This window comes from Macrobrachium nipponense, chromosome 2 (assembly GCF_015104395.2).
Source record: "Macrobrachium nipponense isolate FS-2020 chromosome 2, ASM1510439v2, whole genome shotgun sequence".
Classification (NCBI taxonomy): Eukaryota; Metazoa; Arthropoda; class Malacostraca; order Decapoda; family Palaemonidae; genus Macrobrachium; species Macrobrachium nipponense.
In genome coordinates, this window is record NC_087201.1 from 106,432,630 (window position 1) to 106,451,650 (window position 19,021).

The 19,021-nt window shown below is 40.9% G+C and overlaps 1 protein-coding gene across 2 annotated transcripts in view; it reads left to right on the forward strand.

Moving 5' to 3' along the window:
* Positions 1-19,021, forward strand: part of LOC135220891 (ubiquitin carboxyl-terminal hydrolase 24-like) — a 394,433-nt gene that overhangs the window by 170,713 nt on the left and 204,699 nt on the right. For both annotated transcript variants that reach the window (XM_064258501.1, XM_064258502.1), the window contains exon 16: positions 12,744-12,903. In XM_064258501.1, the coding sequence (XP_064114571.1) occupies positions 12,744-12,903 (160 nt within the window). The remainder of the gene's footprint in view (positions 1-12,743; positions 12,904-19,021) is intronic.

The following is a 19,021-nucleotide window of genomic DNA, read 5'->3' on the forward strand; positions in this document are numbered from 1 at the left end:
CTGGCTTTCCACATCTGTAACACTGCTGCTCTCGTTCACGACTAACTGACCCTACCCTTCCAAGGCTTGCATTCTGATCTATCTTAGGGTTAACCATACTTACGTTACTTGCTCTAACGCTCCTATCAACCACTCACGCGGCCATTTGCCTTGGCCCTTCTAAAACTGCCTCCCTATAGTTCTTAAACTCTGGTATAACCTCAGCTACTTCAGTCCTAACACTAACACTTCTACTCTCTTTCGTACACCTATCTAACTCGTAATCCTCTGCTATTTCTAAAATGTCGTTCCACATCAACCATTGCATTTTCTCCTTACGTTTCAGATTTACAAACCCATACACACTCTAAGGCACAGTCACCAACAACTTCCTCAATAACTCTTTACACTCATTTATCCCATCGTCCCCAAGCTTTTTCCTAACTAATGTTTCCAACCTGCACACATACATCGACAACGACTCACCAACATACATTCTTACCTCATCAAAAACATGTTTTCTCCTATATCTAACACTACTCTTTATCCTCTTCGCCTGTTCCGCAATCCTGGCTTTCACACTCAGAAGGCACATTCCCTACACTCATCATTACCCCATACATACTCGACAAAACTCCCGTCAAAAAGCTACCCAACTCTCTTGCCCAGATTCTCTTGTTATCCCCATACTTAGCCACACAGTGCTTCTCATATTCCTTATAAAAGTCCCCTATGTCCCTACTACCATATTCCTCATATTGTGCACATCCGGGTACCTCTCTCATATACACAGCCTTTTGTACTTCCTGCTCACTCTCACTCTCACTTTCATTACTTCCATTCTGATCCCTCTTAACCTCGTCCGAATACAACGAAGCAACTTTCATACTAACATCCATGCTCTTGATTAAGCTCTTCTTACCCTTCTTTCTACCTACCAGTTTCCACTCACCGCTATCTAAATCACTCTCAGCCCTTTCCCCAACGTATCCAGTCCTAGTCTCAATCTGTCCGTCATCCTTACTAGCCTTCTTTCCTTTAGTCTTCTTCTTTTCCTCAGACCCCTTCTTATTTTTGTCCTCCTGTTTATTCTTATCCTGTGTCTTCCCTTTCTTTCCCTTACTTATCACACCCAAATCACCTTCGTCGATCGTACTCTATTCACTTGTTCTTTCACTTTCTTTACTACTCATGGCCCATCACAAGACCCAGTAGACCTACCTCCTACACCCCCCTCTCCCATGAACCCCCTCATCATCTCTTACACTGCTTACATCATTACTCTGAATTTTTAGTCCATTTTCTCAACCATTCTCTCTTCTGCTCCTTACTTCTTTCATTTCCACTTTCGCACTCCTCAGCATTCCTCTCATTTCCTCTAACTCGCTCTTCAGCTCCTCACACTCTACCCTCAACCTCTTATTCTCCACTTCCAATCGTCCTCTCACTTCTCTCTCCAACCTCAACTCCTCCTTCAGCCTCTCCACCTCACTCAATCCTTTCATCCTAAATTTTCTCACCACTCATACACACTAGCCTAGACCATTCGTCCTACAGCTGCCACACCAGCAGTCCCTGTTCGGGCGTCAAAAATTTCTGTGGCGGAATCAAAGCTAAGTAAAAAAAGCAAGTAAATGATCCCCACAGTTATGTTAATCATACAAGCTGACAAAATTTCCCACAGCCACACTTTCCCCTTTACGTTAGTTTTTACCCGCAGGACAATTGGTTCATCAAAACACTGAACACACAAAACACAAACACGTACTCACCTCAGACTCCAGATACTCAGGGGTAGGCTGTACTGTCCGCTGGATATAGGCTAGTCGAGACGCAACCTCTGCTGATAATCACAACAGAAAACAACCAACCGAGAATCACAACCCGACAAATCACTGAGCAGACGAATACCAACAGCTCGAAACAATACGACAACCACACAACTCAACCCAACACAACAACCCGCCAACATCAGCACTGCCCCTGACCCGCCATTCACAGACACCGAAATGCATGACCAACCTCTTTAACTTCACCACAACCAGACAGACATACGCACAACAACTTTACAACACCAAAATCAACCAAATAACACAACATCAACTGACCATCAACGGATAAGACTGCTGCCCAAACCAACTATATGACTTCAGTGAATTCCTTACTTCTTACAACTCCCGTAACACACTCCTGCCACTGATATACACAACAGAGTTCCACAAACCCACACGCTTATGACTGCCATTCAACCACTCCCATTTATTCCTCCACCAATCTCTCTTTCTCTCTTTCACGCAACCCTTGGAGACATTGTCAAGTATCAAGTACCAACATTACTCCTCCATATTGTCATCCTCCAGCACAACACTAAATACAGTGGAACCTCTACATACAAAAGTCCCTACTTACGAAAAATCCAGGTTATGAAAGCAGAGATGAAGATTTTTTTTGCTTCTGTGTACGAAAATAATTCAGGTTGCTAAAAGGTAAATTCCGAGATTCGCCCTGGCCGCCTAGAACAATTTTAAAACTAGCGCGCCCCCAACTGAGTAGACTCACCACCATCCTCCTGCTCTCCCATTGGTTCCTGATGCTAGTCAGCACCGTTATTGGTCAGCATCTGTCCCTCTACGTAAAGGTGTCCTTCGACCACTTCGTTGCATCAGCGTTATCGTACGCACGTGGAATTTGTTCGTTCACATAGATTTCGTTAACGTAAATTCATGTTAGTGATTTCGCTTTCTTCGTAGTAAGTTACTTTATCGTGTTGTGTGTAAACTTAATTACCTTACGTTATTAGCCATGGGTCCCAAGAACGTTGCTGAAGTTCACGGAAAGAAGAGGATGCTTTCTATGGAGACAAAGATGGAGATAATTAAAAAGTATGAAGCTGGTATGCTGTTGAGTGTGATCGCTAAGGAATACGGCCAAATCCGTCGACGATAGGCACCATCCTTAAGCAGAAGGAAGCCATCAAAGCAGTTACACCTTCCAAGGGCGTTACTATATTGTCCAACAAGAGGAGCCACGTGCATGATGAGATGGAGAGGCTGCTTCTTGTATGGATTAAAGACAGAAATCGCTGGCGATACGATAACTGAGACGGCAATCTGCCAGAAGGCCAGCGTTATTTTCGGTGATCTGATTGCCCAGGCCGAAGACAACGGAGGAGAAGGGACATCGACGGCAACCCTAGACTTCAAGGCTTCTCGGGAGTAGTTTGATAAATTCCGTAAATGGACTGGCATCCATTCGGTGGTGCGGCATAGGGAGGCTGCCAGCTCGGACATGAAAGCGGCCAAAGCCTTTATTAAGACGTTCGACGAGATGATGATCAAGAAAGGCTACAGTTCTCAGCAAGTCTTCAACTGTGACAAGACTGGCCTTTTTTGGAAAAAAAATGCCTCATCGGACGTACATCACGGAAGAAGAGAAGAAGCTACCCAGGCATAAGCCTATGAAAGACAGGCTTACGCTCGCACTTTGTACCAATGCCAGTGAGGATTGTAGGGTGAAGCCCCTACTAGTCTATCATTCCGAGAATCCTCGAGACTTCAAGGCCCACAAAGGAGAAGCTTCCGGTGATGTGGAGGGCTAATGCGAAAGCCTGGGTAACGAGACTTTTGTTCACTGAGTGGGTAAATCTGTGTTTTGGCATGACAGTGAAGAAATTCTTGGAAGAGAACGCCTCCCCCTGAAATGTCTGCTGTTGTTGGACAATGCCCCTGCCCACCCTCCTGGCCTCGAGGAAGATATCCTAGCGGAGTACGTATTCTTTTATCAAGGTTCTGTATCTTTGTCCTAACACCACCCCTCTCCTCCAGCCCATGGACCAGCAAGTGATATCGAACTTCAAGAAGCTGTATATATACAAAAGATCTTTTCAAGAGATGTTTCAACATCACCGATACCACAAACCTCACCTTGCGTGAATTTTGAGGGAGCATTTAGATGTCGTGATATGCATGTGACTCATCAATCAAGCTTTGCAGGAGGTTTCGGGGCAAACCTTGAATTCTTCGTGGAGGAAACTCTGGCCTGATGCCGTATCCGCCCGAGACTTCGAGCGATTCAATGTTGGCGAAGCTGATGCAGATTCAGAAACAGTCGACGATCCTGAAACTGTTCGCAACCAGATCTTGACGAGATCGTTGCACTCGGCAAGTCCATGGGGCTGGTTGTCGATGAGGACGACATCAAGAGGAGCTTACGACTGATGACCTGAAGGAGTTGGAGGCCATGCAACATAACATCGTTCAAGAAGAGTTCTCTAGCAGCGGCGAGTAGGAGGAGGAGCAGGACCCTATGACAACAGCAGAAATTAAGGATGCTCTAGCTGCTTTTCATAAAGTGCAATCATTTGTAGAAAAGAGACCCGAAAAGGCTTACACAGGTCGTATGTTTGCGCAGTTTGATGTCGTTTCAGGAACATTTTGAAAAGCAGGCAGAAGCAGTCTTCCTTGGGTAATTAATTTTTAAAGAGGCCTTTAGTAGTAAGCAAACAGGATGGTCCAAGTGATACGAAAAAACAGAAAATTGAAAGTGGTGAAGAAATTGAAATTTTGTATTTAAAAAAAAAAAAATAAAAAAATAAAAAAAAGGTAAGTTAAGTGTTAATGTTTTCTGCCATTTGTTAATGTGTTTCGCAAAGTTTAGTGTTCATGTTTTCTGCCATTTGTCCTCCTCTGTTGCCACTTTCGGACATCGCCTCTCTCGAAAGGTAAGGTTCCACATTTTACTACATAGTATGTACATACAGTATTTTATGTACCCTGTACACTATTACACTTTATTTACAGGTACAGTAAAGGTTAGGTTAGGTATTGAATGGTCCAGATTGTTATGTTTCATTGTTTATTGGTCAATTTAGCTTTATTATCAAATTTACTGTGGTGTTTTTGTAGGGCTGGGAACAAATTAGGCAATTTACATGTAAAACGTAGTTCAAGATACAAAAAAATCAGGTTATGAAGGCCGCTTAGGAACGGATTAATTTCGTATCCTGAGGCACTACTGTACAAGGATCATCCACTAGTAAGTCAGCTAGGAGTTCGGCTTCAGTTAGGCCCTCTCAATCTTCTCAGACTAAGTCAGCCCCGCTCCTACAATCCTAGGAGGGGCTCCAGGGGTAGAGTCAGGGGAGGTCGCCGATAGGTTGGACACCTCTCCCTCTCTTTTGCCACAGGTAAGGGGGTGCCTGGCGGGCAAGGGGCCAAGTGGCAGAGTTATGGTGCAGAGAAGTGGGTAGTAGATGTTCTTCAGGTAGGATATCTAGTACCATCTGACTTTTCTCCTCCACTCTTGGTTAGACCTTTGTTCAGGCAAATGTATGCCCCCAATTCACCAAAGTCCTTAGCCCTCTGGGAGGAGGTGCAGAAAATGCTGGACAAGGGTGCAATAGAGGAAGTAGTGCATCCGTCTCCGGGGTTTTACAGTCACATCTTGGTGCCGAAAGCATCAGGCGGTTGGAGACCAGTGATCGATCTATCCACCTGAATCATTTTGTCAGGAAGACGAGGCTCAAGATGGAGACCCCGCAATCGGTGTTGGCAGCAGTGAGGGACAATGACTTCATGCTGTTGATAGATCTAAAGGACGCATACTTCCAAATCCCTATTCATCCATCGTCCATGAAGTTCCTCTGCTTCTCTCTAGGAGAGAAAGTGTTCCAGTTCAAGGTCTTATGCTTCAGGTTGACCACGTCCCCTCAGGTGTGCACAAGAGTCTTCTCCCTCATCTCGACTTGGGCTCTTTCTCAAGGGATCCGTCTGTTGAGGTACCTTGACGACTGGTTGGTCTTAGCTAGTTCCAAGGGAAAACTGCTGCAGGGCGGGGATCGTCTGCTTAAGTTTTGTCTGGAACTTGGCATTATGGTGATTCTGGAGAAATTGAATCTCGTCCCCGGTCAGAGAATTCTTTATCTAGGCATGGTCATTGATACAGCAGCATTGAAGGTTTTTCTGTCGGACCAGAGGTTGGAGAAGTTACGGATGGTGGTTTGCGATTTCTTGCTGCAGCCAGATCAGTCAGCTCATCAGTGGCAGGTTCTTCTGGGGATTATATCTCCTCTGGAGAAGCTGTTCCCTCATGGGTGACTTCATCTTCAGTCTCTGCAACGGAGACTGAGGGACTTATGGTCTCCGGCAGGGGACTTCCCTCGGCCATTGGTGGTTGGATGATCAGAATCTTCTGGAAGGTGTTCCTCTGCGTTCTCTACCTCTGGACTTCCTTCTGTTTTTAGATACCTCCTTGGCAGGTTGGGCCACTCATTTATATGGCCTCATTACTTTAAGCATTTGTGATCTGGAGGACAGATGGCAGCATATCAAAGTCTTGGAGTCAAAGGCAGCCTTTCTGGGACTGAAGGAATTTTGGGAGAAGGTAGAGTGTTATTCTGTGGTTCTCATGTTGCACAACACCACGGTGGTCACTTATGTGAACAAGCAGTCGAGATTCACCAGTGGGCGGTAAATAATTTGGTGGAGCTCTCAGCCAGGTTCAACGAGAAGATGGAAGTTTACTACAGTGGTACCTCGACATACGAAAGGCTCAACTTACGAAAAACTCGAGATACGAAAGCAAATACAAAAAATTTTACAGCTCTACATACGAAAAGTTTTCAAGATACGAAAAATTGTTGCTGTAAAGTCCCGAGATTCGCCCGGACCACCGAGAACAATTTTATAACTCCCGCGCCGCCAACTTAGTAAACTCGCCACCATCCTCCCGCTCTCCCATTGGTTCCTGATACTAGTCACCCCATAAGGTCCTGCTCTCCTATTGGTCAGCATCTACCCCTTGTGCTTTAAGTATTCTATTGGTAAAAGGTTGCTGTAAATTGAAAAACTTATTCATGCGATACACTTAATAAAAAAAAACATTAGGTAAAGATAGAATAAAGAATAGAAATGAATGGTTATTATACTGTTTGGTAGTTTCAGTAGTTGAAGAGAGATAATGAAAATTTATGGCTTACTGTGTAAAGTGATTGCTTGGCAATCGTTCGATACTCGTAAGTGCTGGATGTAAACAGAAGTTTGGAAGCTTTTTTTCTGTTTGTTTATTATAGTTAATGGTTACTTAATAATTATTTGAAATGAGTACATGCAATACATTTAATAAAAAAAATTGTAAATTAGATATCATAAAATATAAAATAAATCAGACTGCCAACAAATACGTATTTTTTAGAATTCTTCTTCTGTTTTAATATTACGTTACGTATACGTATATTTCATTATAGCTGTCAGTAACTCGGTGTCTCCATTAGGTAAAGATAGAATAAAGAATAGAAATGAATGGTTATTATACTGTTTGGTAGTTTCATTAGTTGAAGAGAGATACTAATGAAAATTTATGGCTTACTGTGTGCTAGGAAAAATGATTGCTTGGCATTTGTTCGGTACTTGTAAGACGGGTAAGAGCTGAATGTAAACAATCGATTGGAAGGTTTTTTTTTTGTTTGTTTGTGTATTATAGTTAATGATTAATTAATAATTATTTGAAATGAGTACATACTGATTATTTATACATTTTATTGGCATATTCTAAGCTTTTAGCTCTTAGGTTTAGATGTCAGAATCATAGCTAACATAGGCTAGGCTTATTGCTAAGGGACATATGCTAAAGTCTTAATATATGCAGTAAAAATGGGGTTGAACATTACATGCAGTTGAATATTACTCAAGTATTTACAGTATTTTGCCTTTTTGTCATCACATTTCTTCCGTCGGATCGGCGTCGTAACCCTAGAACATGTGTTTTAGGCCTGGAAATATAATTTACTGGGGTGTTTTTGGGGGGCTTGGAACGGATTAGCCATTTTACATGTAAAATGTGGTCCAAGATACGAAAACCTCATGATACGAAGGGCGCCTCGGAACGGATTAATTTCGTATCTTGAGGTACTATTGTATTCGGTGGTTCCAGATTCTCTAGCGTTAGCAGAGGGATGCGTTTCAACATCCTTGGGACAACCTGGAAGTGTATGCCTTCCCTCCGTTTTGTTTGATTCACCAAGTGCTGAACCGGATGATGAGTTTGCAAAATCTCAGGATGACATTGGTGGCTCCTTTGTGGCCGCAGGTGGAATGGTTTCCGGATCTGCTGTCGTTCTCAAAGGTTTCAAGGGAGATTCCCCTGTGGCGGCATCTTCTTTGCCAGCCACATTTAGAAAGATTTCACCAGTCAGTAGAATCCGTGTCTCTTCAAGGTTGGAGACTTATCAAGTATCTCCTCCGAGCAAGAGGTTTTTCTCAAAAATCACCAGGGCATATGTCCAGCAATCTCAGGAAATCTACCTCTGCAGTTTACCAAGGTAAATGGGCAATCTACTGTGATTGGTGTCATAGACAGGGTTTCTCTCCGCTCAAAACCTCTGTTCAGCGCATAGCAGACTTTTTAGTCTTCCTCAGGGATGGGAAAGGCTTATCCGTTGCTGCTATTAGGGGCTACAGAGCAGCCCTGAGTTAGTTTTATGTCTTAGAGGTGTTGACATCTCTTCATCCTGGGAACTCTCCCAGTTGTTCAAAGGCTTTGAGCAGTCCTGTTCTCCCAGAGAGCTTAGGCCTCCAACTTGGGATGTTTCCTTGGTCCTAAGGAATTTCACTAAAGCTCCTTATGAGCCTTTACGTTGTTCATTGGACAGGAACTTGACACTCAAAGACGGTTTTCCTCTTGGCCTTGCTTCTTCAAAAAGAGTAGGGAAGCTTCAGGCCTGAGCTATAATGTGAAACATACCAGGGGTTGAGGATCAGTTTCCTTTGAATTTGTCCTGGAATTCGTGGCTAGGACTCAGAATCCCTCAGTGCAGGATGACAGATTTGCCTCCTTATCCATTCCATCTTTGGATGACTTTGTGGGCAGTGATTCTCAGGAGCTCTTGTTGTGTCCTGTCAGGGCCCTGGATTGCTATCTTAAGAGGACGCGACATCTCAGACCAGGGTGTCGCAGGCGTTTTGTTAGTGCAGGGCGTTTGAAGAAAGAGGTTTCCAGGAATACAATCTCTTTCTGGATACATGAGGTTATCAGGTAGGGGTATTTGTCTCTTGACGATTCCATCACTGGTTATATCAGTCAACATTCACCTCTTTTTATCTTAAGGATGTTGCCCACAGGTCTATGGACACCTTTTCCTTGGGTCCTGTGGTGGCTGCCCAACAGATTGTGTAACTCATTGTTGCCCCTCACCAGGCAAATTTGTATCTTACCTAAGATGATTGTGTGGCATAGAGAATGAGTGAGTTGGTTGTCTCTTTCTTTCTCTTATTCCTTTCTTCTTCCTATGGGCGGGTTGAGGAATAGACACGTCATTCGCTGGACTGGTCTGGCACGGTTGAGTAAGGTATTCATACTGGTAATTTGTTTGCTCTATTATCAAATAATCAAACCTTCTATCCAGTAGCAAATACTCCACTCTCTAGTAAGGGGGAGTGAAGAGTGATAATGAATCTCTGGTTTATTTGGTTTGTCATCAAAGTCAGAATTTTTCTTTAGTTCCCTAATGCAATGAATCTACTCATATGTCATTGTATAAACCCAGTTGGCTGAGTTGTTGGATATCGGTTTATCTTTCTTTTCACAGGCATTGGTCCACCTCCTGTAGATATTTCTTCTTGGAGGTGGGCTGGTGGGTCATCCCCCAGCCAGTTTAAGATGTCTATACCTCCCACCAAGTATAAGTCTTTCCTATTGTTAAGACTGACGTTTTGTTTCACATATGGACAAATGACAAATTTTTAAAATCAATTTGTATTTTTCATAGCTAACAAACCAGAGGTCTTAACATTTTATTGCCCACCTCTAGCCTCCCCTCTGTCATCTCATGACATCTTGGGTTGGGAAAGACTAAATGTGATGGCGTGGGTTGCGCGGTCTTTGACCAGTTTTCACCCAATATGCGCATGAGTTGCCAGATTTCACAGATTCCTTGCTTTACTATCATACTTGTTTAACCAGTTCCAACTTGGCACTTGAAAATGATCTTATTGTTAAGACCTCAGGTTTGTTAGCTATGAAAAATACAAATTGTTTTTAAAAATTTGTCATTTATATTATTTAATATAATTTAATCTTATTAACCCTTAAACGCCGACTGGACGTATTTTACGTCAACATTTTTTGTCTCTCGGGTGCCGACTGGACGTATTTTACGTCGACATACAAACTTTTTTTAAAAATTCGCGGAAAAATACTTTTAGGCCTACCAGCCGAAAACTCTTGAATCACGCGCCTTGGGGGATGCTGGGAGTTCACGGATCATGGTGTTGTTATGTTTACAATCGTTACGCAGGCGCGCAAGCGCGAATTTCTTTCTTGCCGCACTAAAAAGTATCTGTGACACATCTCGGAAATTATTTCGTCACTGACATAATTTTTTTACCATTTTAAATTAGCCGTTACATGAAGTATTATATATGAAAATGTGCGCATTTTTATGTAGAATACAACTAAAAAATACTCATGATTGTAGCTTTTATCAGTTTTGAGATATTTTTATATAAATAACGATAAGTGTCAAAATTTCAACCTTCGGTCAACTTTGACTCTACCGAAATGGTCGAAAAACGCAATTGCAAGCTAAAACTGTTATATTTTAGTAATATTCAATCATTTACCTTAATTTTGCAACTAATTGGAAGTCTCTAGCAAAATATTTTGATTTATGGTGAATTTATGAAAAAACTTTTTCCTTACGTCCGCGCGGTAACTCTTCCGAAAAAAATCATACATGCGATTGTGGTAATGTTTGCACCATTTTAAATTAGCCGTTACATAAAGTTTTATATATGAAAATGTGCGCAATTTCATGCACAATACAACTAAAAACAACCCATGGTTGTAGCTTTTATCAATTTTGAAATATTTTCATATAAAAAATGATAAGTGACAAATTTTCAACCTTTGGTCAACTTTGACTCTACAGAAATGGTCGAAAAACGCAATTGTAAGCTAAAACGCTTATATTCTAGTAATATTCAAGCATTTACCTTCATTTTGCAACAAATTGGAAGTCTCTAGCACAATATTTCGATTTATGGTGAATTTATGAAAAAAATAACTTTTTCTTTACGTCCGCGCGGTAACTCTTCCGAAAAAATCATACGTGCGATTGTGGTAATGTTTGCACCATTTTAAATTAGCCGTTACATAAAGTTTTATATATGAAAATGTGCGCAATTTCATGTATAATACAAAAAAAAATAGTTGAAGGTTGTAGCTTTTCTCATTTTTGAAATATTTGCATATAAATCACGATAAATAGAAAAAAAACCACGTTCGGTCAAATTTGACTCTACCGAAATGATCGAAAAACGCAATTGTAAGATAAAACTCTTACAGTCTAGTAATATTCAGTCATTTATCTTCATCGTGAAACCAATTCGAAGTCTTTAGCACAATATTTAAATTTATGGTGAATTTAAAAAAAAAACTTTCCTTCCCTCCGCGCGCGGATTCTCCGCCACAAATCTCCGAAATGCGTAAGTCCCATTCTCGGAATATTTGCTCCGTTTCATATTAGGCATTTCATAGAGTTTTATATATGAAAATGTGCGCAATTTCATGTAGAATAAAACGAAAAATATATTAAAGTTGTAGCTTTTCTTATTTCCGAAATAATTGCATATAAAAAAATATATATAAAAAAAAGTTGACATTCGGTCAAATTTAACTCTTCAGATATGGTCGAAAACTGCATTTGTAAGCTAATATTCTTACAGTATAGTAATATTCAATCATTTGTCTTCATTTTGAAAGAAATTGGAAGTCTCTAGGACAATATTTAGATTTATGGTGAATTTTTTGAAAAAAATATTTGTTTACGTCCGCGCGTTACGAATTCATGCTTTATTTTGTGATAATATTTTCTCTGTGTTGCTTTTATTGTTTTACAATTTGATATATACCAAAATGATCACAATTTAGTGTACATTACAACGAAAAAAAAAGTAACTTGTTAATCTTTAACCGTTTTGCGCACAGCGCGATTTGAATACAATTATATATGAAATTTCGTTTTGGCGCTATCATATATCGCATTATTTATATATGATAATGATAATTTTTTTCATTTTTGATAGTTGCATACTAAACTTCAGGCAATGACAAAAAAATGAGCCAAAAATGAACTCTTAATCTTGAAAACTAAGTGCGCTGTGATTTTTTGAAAAAAATATTTTTACCGCTTCCGCGCTCACTCTGAAACGTCTCCGGCACACGGGAGACATTTTTTTTTTACCGCTTCTGCGTTTAAGGGTTAAACTAATAAAGTATTAATCAATATTAATATTTGAAAATTAGTAAAACTAATACAGTATTCATCAATATTAATATTGGAAAATTAGTAAATCATTTTTGTAACATAAAAATATATTTAGTCATAAAAATAACATCAAAATACACTTAATTAGGGATTATTTATTGACGGAAAAATCTGCAATGAGTGAGTCCTCCCGTGAATAATTTTTAGATAGGTCCCACAGAAAAATCCACAAAACTCGAGAGAATAGTGGGGGTTGACATTATATGTTCCTACCTCCCAGCATTGCATATTTCTTACATTTATACTCTGTACTACAAGAGGAATGAGGTGCTCATTTAACTTGGACCAGTGGACTGTGAGCTTGCTTGTGCTGTGTTGCCAATCATCCAGCAGATGAATTTTTTCATCCTTATGTTCAGGGATGGAATTAATTGATTGCATATTTTGTAGATACTAATATTTAATTTCCTTATCTTAAACAAAATATATTCTTAATTTTTAGGAGCTGAGTTCTGAGGAATGGTCTGAGCTAGTGTCAAGCCTGATGAGAGTGTCATGGGCTGGCGCTGCTGGGAAACTGTACCTATCTTCTGCTGTTCTGACTGTCCGTGACCCTGCACTTTCTCCCCCAGATAGTAAATCATCAAGGCAGAGTAGCACAGGTTTGTTTATAGTCATATCTTTAGTTTTCAAATTAATGACCATAAAATTTTTATTGCACCATAAATTTATCAGTTACCAAATACATTAATACCCCAAACTTACACGAGGTTAGGTTCCAGACCCCCTTGCGCAAAGGGAGTTTTTGCGCAAGTTTGGCATGGTCTCTAAAAATACTAATAAATGCTTACTTCTAGAGTTTGAACACTAAATATGGCCCTAATCATGCTCCCTAAGTATTAAGGTGACTTTTAAATGAAATTAAAATTACTGAAATTTACTTTAAAAGTTACCTCAATACATTACCCTTAAAAGAGCAAATAAATAAATTAGCTTCTGGTGGAGTTAAAAAGAAAGGTGAGGGGAAAGAATTTTTTATATGCATTAATTTGTAAATACAGTTATATTATTATTATTATTATTTTATTAAAAGTAATGGATACTTCAGCAGGGTTACACTTGTAGAGATTCTTCTCTATTTTACGAATAGCGGCTTTTTCCGTGTTTCGTAAAGTAGAGAAGAATCTCTACAAGTGTAACGCTGCTGAAGTAGCCATTACTTTTAATAAAGTTTGCTTGAGAGAGGGTCTGCTTCCTAAGTACACTAAATTATTATTATTATTATTATTTTTTCCCTCTCTTTCTCTTCAACTCTGGTGTCCCATGGTATTGCGACATCAATGAGTGATACTTTCTTCTTGACTTTGTCAATCAACGTCACGTCTGGTCTATTTGCACGTATCACCCTATCCGTCCTGATAACATAGTCCCAGAGGATCTTTGCGTGATCGTTTTCTATCACTCCCTCAGGTTGGTGCTCGTACCACTTATTACTGCAAGGTAGCTGATGTTTCTTGCACAGGCTCCGGTGGAGGGCTTTTGCCACTGGATCATGCCTCTCTTTGTACTGGTTCTGTGCAAGTGCCGGGCATTCGCTTGCTATGTGGTTTATGGTTTCATTTTTCGTATTGCACTTCCTACATATGGGAGAGATGTTATTTCTGTCTATCGTTCTTTGAACATATCTGGTTCTTAGGGCCTAATCTTGTGCCGCTGTTATCATTCCTTCAGTTTCCTTCTTTAGCTCTCCCCTCTGTAGCCATTGCCATGTGTCATCGCTGGCTAGTTCTTTAGTCTGTGTCATGTATTGTCCGTGCTTTGGTTTGTTGTGCCAGTCCTCTGTTCTGTCTGTCATTCTCCTGTCTCTGTATATTTCTGGGTCTTCGTCTACTTTTATTAGTCCTTCTTCCCATGCACTCTTTAGCCACTCGTCTTCACTGGTTTTCAGATATTGCCCCAGTGCTCTGTTCTCGATGTTGACGCAGTCCTCTACACTTAGTAGTCTTCTCCCTCCTTCCTTTCGTGTTATGCATAGTCTGTCCGTATTTGCTCTTGGGTGTAGTGCTTTGTGTATTGTCGTATGTTTTCTGGTTTTCTGATCTATGCTGCGGAGTTCTGCCTTCGTCCATTCCACTATTCTTGCGCTGTATCTGATTACTGGCACTGCCCATGTGTTTATGGCTTTTATGATATTTCCGGCGTTGAGTTTTGACTTGAGTATCGCCTTGAGTCTCTGCATATATTCTTTCCTGATCGTGTCCTTCATCTCTTGGTGTTTTATATCCCCTCCTTCCATTACCCTCCCAGGTATTTGTATCCTGTCTCATCTATGTGTTTGATGTTGCTCCCATCTGGTAGCTTTATCCCTTCAGTTCTCGTTACTTTGCCTTTTTGTATGTTGACTAAGGCGCATTTTTCTATTCTAAACTCCATCCTGATGTCCCCAGATACAAAACTTACAGTCTGGATTAGGGTATCTATTTCCTTGATGCTCTTACCATACAGCTTGATGTCGTCCATGAACATCAGATGGTTGATTCTGTTGCCTCTTTTCTTGAGTTGGTATTATTATTATTATTTGAAATTAACGCAGCTGAGGTAGCAATTACTTTTAATAAAACATGTTTAAACGAGGGTTTACATCCAGTATTTTATTATTATCATATTAATACAGTGGTCCCCCCGAATTCGTGGGGGATGCATACCAGACCCCCCGTGAATAGTTAGAATCCGCGAATGTTTGGAACCCCCCCTCTAAAAATGCTTATAAACTCCTATCCTGAACGGGGAAACACCAAAGTATATCTAAAAAGACCATCCTACATCAAATATATATTAAAATATCATCCTATTATGGTTTATATTAATCTTTGAAATATTATTGATACTGTTTTAAAGTAAATCTTACATTTTACGGTTATAAATACAAATGTATGTACTGCATGGCTTAGTTACGTATGTGAAAATAATCCAGTCCTCCCATAAGTATTCAGTCATGCGCATTTTCTTTCATACAGTTACTATTTAAGACGTCCAGTTTTCTTTTTACAAGGGAAACAATTGTATGCAAAATCACAAGAGATAGAGAGAAAGAACAAAATATGTATGAACATTAAACAATTGTTTTGACACTAGTACAACATATGTAAATAGGGTTCTCACCAGTGATGAATGTAGATCAAAGATGATGATGATGAATTAGCCATGCAGTCCGATGAATGATGATGAAGATATGACTGCACAGCTAAGCTGAGGAGTTACATATCCTCTGAGGGTGCCTCTTCACCTTCAGGTGGCATTTCGGGAGGCAGTGTCTCAGGCGATTTGGGAGGCACTTCTTCAGGTGATTCAAGAGGCACTACTTCAGGCAATTCAGGAGGCTTTGGAGAGTCCTTCTTCGTTCTTATGATGAACATTGTGATTGGCAGCTGCTGCCGTTGCGTCTTCATGGTGGTGAGGGCTTGATTATAGCTCCGATGCTGTATCAAGAATATTATAAAACTTCAAGGAGCGTTCCATGTAAGGATCCCATGTTGCAACAAACTCATGGAGGTCGTTTATCCTTTTTCTAACTTGGGACAGGCGTTCCAAAGTCAGGCCCTCCTCCTCCTCCTGTTCCTCTCCTGAACCTGGAGTGTCTTCTTCCTTGCTGGCAGACTTTGTCAGCTCTTCCAAGTCATGGTCTGTCAGGGGGTCAGAGTGGGCATCGATGAGGGTGCTGAATTCTTTCTCAGTGATATCGTCAAAGCCCTCAGCACCAAAAATTTTTGCCAACTGGACTGCCTTATTAATGGCCGAATGCTGGATTTCCAGAGGAGAAAAGCCTGAATAATTATGGACACAGTCTGGCCACAACTTACTCCAGCAGGCATTCAGGGTCTCCTTCTTCATGCTCTTCAGTGACCAGTCAGTGATAAACATGTGGCAATTGGGAATTTACAGCTTAAATTCACTGTCACTCCATTGCATCAACAAGGTGCTGGGGGCATGGATGACGCCCTGATCCATAGGCTGGAGGAGAGAGGTGATGTTGGGAGGGAGGAACTCAAGCTGGTCTCCCTTGGAATAAAGATCGAGAGGATGGCCACCAGCATTGTCCATTTTGAGCAAGACCTTGAAGCCGATGTCCAAATTGGCCAGGTATTGCCTAACTTGAGGAATGAAGCTCTGGTGGAACCAGCACTCCGTAAGGACTTTGGTGACCCAGGCCATGGGGTTATGCATCCAGAAGACGGGCAGTAACGCCTTGTTCTTGTTCTTGAGTGCCCTGGGATTTGCAGCCTTGTAAATGAGGCCTGGTTTCAGCATAAAACCAGCTGCATTCCCTCACATCAGGAGGGTCACCCTGTCTTTTTGTGCCTTGAATCCGGAGGCTTTAGCTTCATCCTTCATAACGTACATCTGGGACGGCATTTTCTTCCAGAACAGGCCAGTTTCGTCCATATTGAACACCTGTTCTGGGAGATATCCTTTCTCCTGGATTATTTTCATAAAGGCCCCTGGATATTTTGCAGCTGCCTCTTTGTCTGCAGATGCAGCTTCCCCTTGAAGGGAAACAGACTTTAGGTGGAACCTTTTCCGGGACCGGTGGAACCATCCTTTGCTCGCCTGAAATCCTTGGGGAGCCGAGGAGGGTCCCGGTTGTGGTTCTTCTTCTTCCTCTTCCTCTTCAGGAGCTGGCTCTTCAAAGCCCAAGAATTCCAATGTCCCTTTGACATTGCCTTCCAGTGCCTCTACATCTTCGGCTTCAGCTTCCTCTTCCTCACACCACCTTGTGAAGCAGTAGTAGTTGATAGCTGCTGGTAGAGCTGTTGTGCTTTTTGGTGTATGATCTTGGAGTCAAGGGGCACATTCTTCTTCCTGCAGTCCTCCATCCAGAACACAAGTGCAGATTCCATTTTCGCAATGGTTTTGTCTCTCACTTTGGACACAGCCTTTGCGGTGCCATAGTAGGTCATACTGGCACTTTCTTAGTTCATTTTCCTTTTTCTTTATGTATCTCACTGTGCTCGCGTTCACTTTGAAATGGCGGCCGACCGTGGCATAACTTTTTCCCTCCTTCAACATATTGAGAAGTTTCACCTTCTCATCGAGCATCATTATGGTGATCTTTCTTTTAGCTTCTTGGCACCATGCACACAGATATTTGCTGATGTGTCTACGTTCGCGTATACCCGTAACTTTCTGTGCAGCGAGGCTGCTTGGGTACTAGATGCGTGATACCCACAATTCCATCTCCTCGAAATGGGGCCAGGGTTCAACCAATCAACGCCAAGTGTACAGCCAATGAGCAACAAGGAAAATGAATGCTGCTCCTGGATTGGCGGCTGTGCAGACAACAGCCAATAGTGTTTTAAATATATTTTCATTTGGGTACTGCTCTAAGAACGCATCGCAATGTCATAGGATTTGTTAATCTGCGGAAAGTTGACTTGGGTAGAGCATCTTTTAAGAAAACCTGATTTTGTTACTAACATTTTGTTGTGTTTACATGAAAGTATTACAGAACTGTAATATTTGAAAATTAATAAAGCTTTTTTCATCATAAAAATGTATATTATCACAAAAATATGCTTATTATGTATGTATGAAAAATACACATACGTGTACTGCGTGCCACAGACAGAAAAATACGTACCCTGCTACATATAGGTAATCATTGTCTTATGTATTTTAGATATGGTCTGCATACTTTTAGTGTCATCCTAAAACACTTTATGTACGTACATACATATATTTAGAAATCTTCTTAAAACATTTCATAAAATGTACTGTCTGCACAATGCGTACCCAATTGACCCAATACGTATGTATGTAAGTTCAGTGGTCTCTCCTGTGTGTGTTTTTTGCCTGTGCGGTATACACTGCTACGGACTAGGATTTATTCCTTAAAATGGCTTCCAAATGTTCTGTTTCTCCTAGGGCTTCTGGCAAAGAGCCTGAGCATCAGAGGCCCTTAGAGTTAATGAGTACTGAGGAGAAAATAGACGTAATAGTCATGTTAACTCTTAAACACTGAGCCTCCATATACCAAAGTGTCTGTAGTATGCTGGTGGCGTTCGGGAGTTAGCGCCAAAGCGGAAAAAAGTTTTCTTCAAAAAATCACAGCAGGCATAGTTTTTAAGATTAAGAGTTCATTTTTGGCTCCTTTTTTGTCATTGCCTGAAGTTTAGTATGCAACCATCAGAAATGAAAAAAAATATCATTATCATATATAAATATTGGAATATAATATGACAGCGCAAAAAAAGGTTTCATATACAGTGGAACCTTGACATACGAAAGTCCCAACTTATGAAAAATTCAAGTTACGAAAGCAAATATGAAGATTTTTTGCCTCTGCATATGAAAATAATTCAGGTTACGAGAGGGTGTTGCTGTAAAGTCCCAAGATTCGCCCGGACCACCGAGAACAATTTTAAAACTTGCGCGCCGCCAACCGAGTAGACTCACCACCATCCTCCCGCTCTCCTATTGGTCAGCATCATGCCTCTATGTAAAGGTGTTCCTTGACCATATTTTGCGGCAGCATTATTGTAAACACTGGAATTTGTTCGTTCACATAAACGTATTTTGTTTGTTAATGTAAATTCATGTTAGTGATTTTGCTTTCGTTGTACTGTAAGTTACTTTATCGTGTTGTGTGTGAACATAATTACTTACGATATTAGCCATGGGTCCCAAGAATGTTGCTGAAGTTCACTGAAAGAAGAGGATGCTTTCTATGGAGAATGAAGATGGAGATAATCAAAAAGTGTTAATGTTTTCTGCCATTTTTTT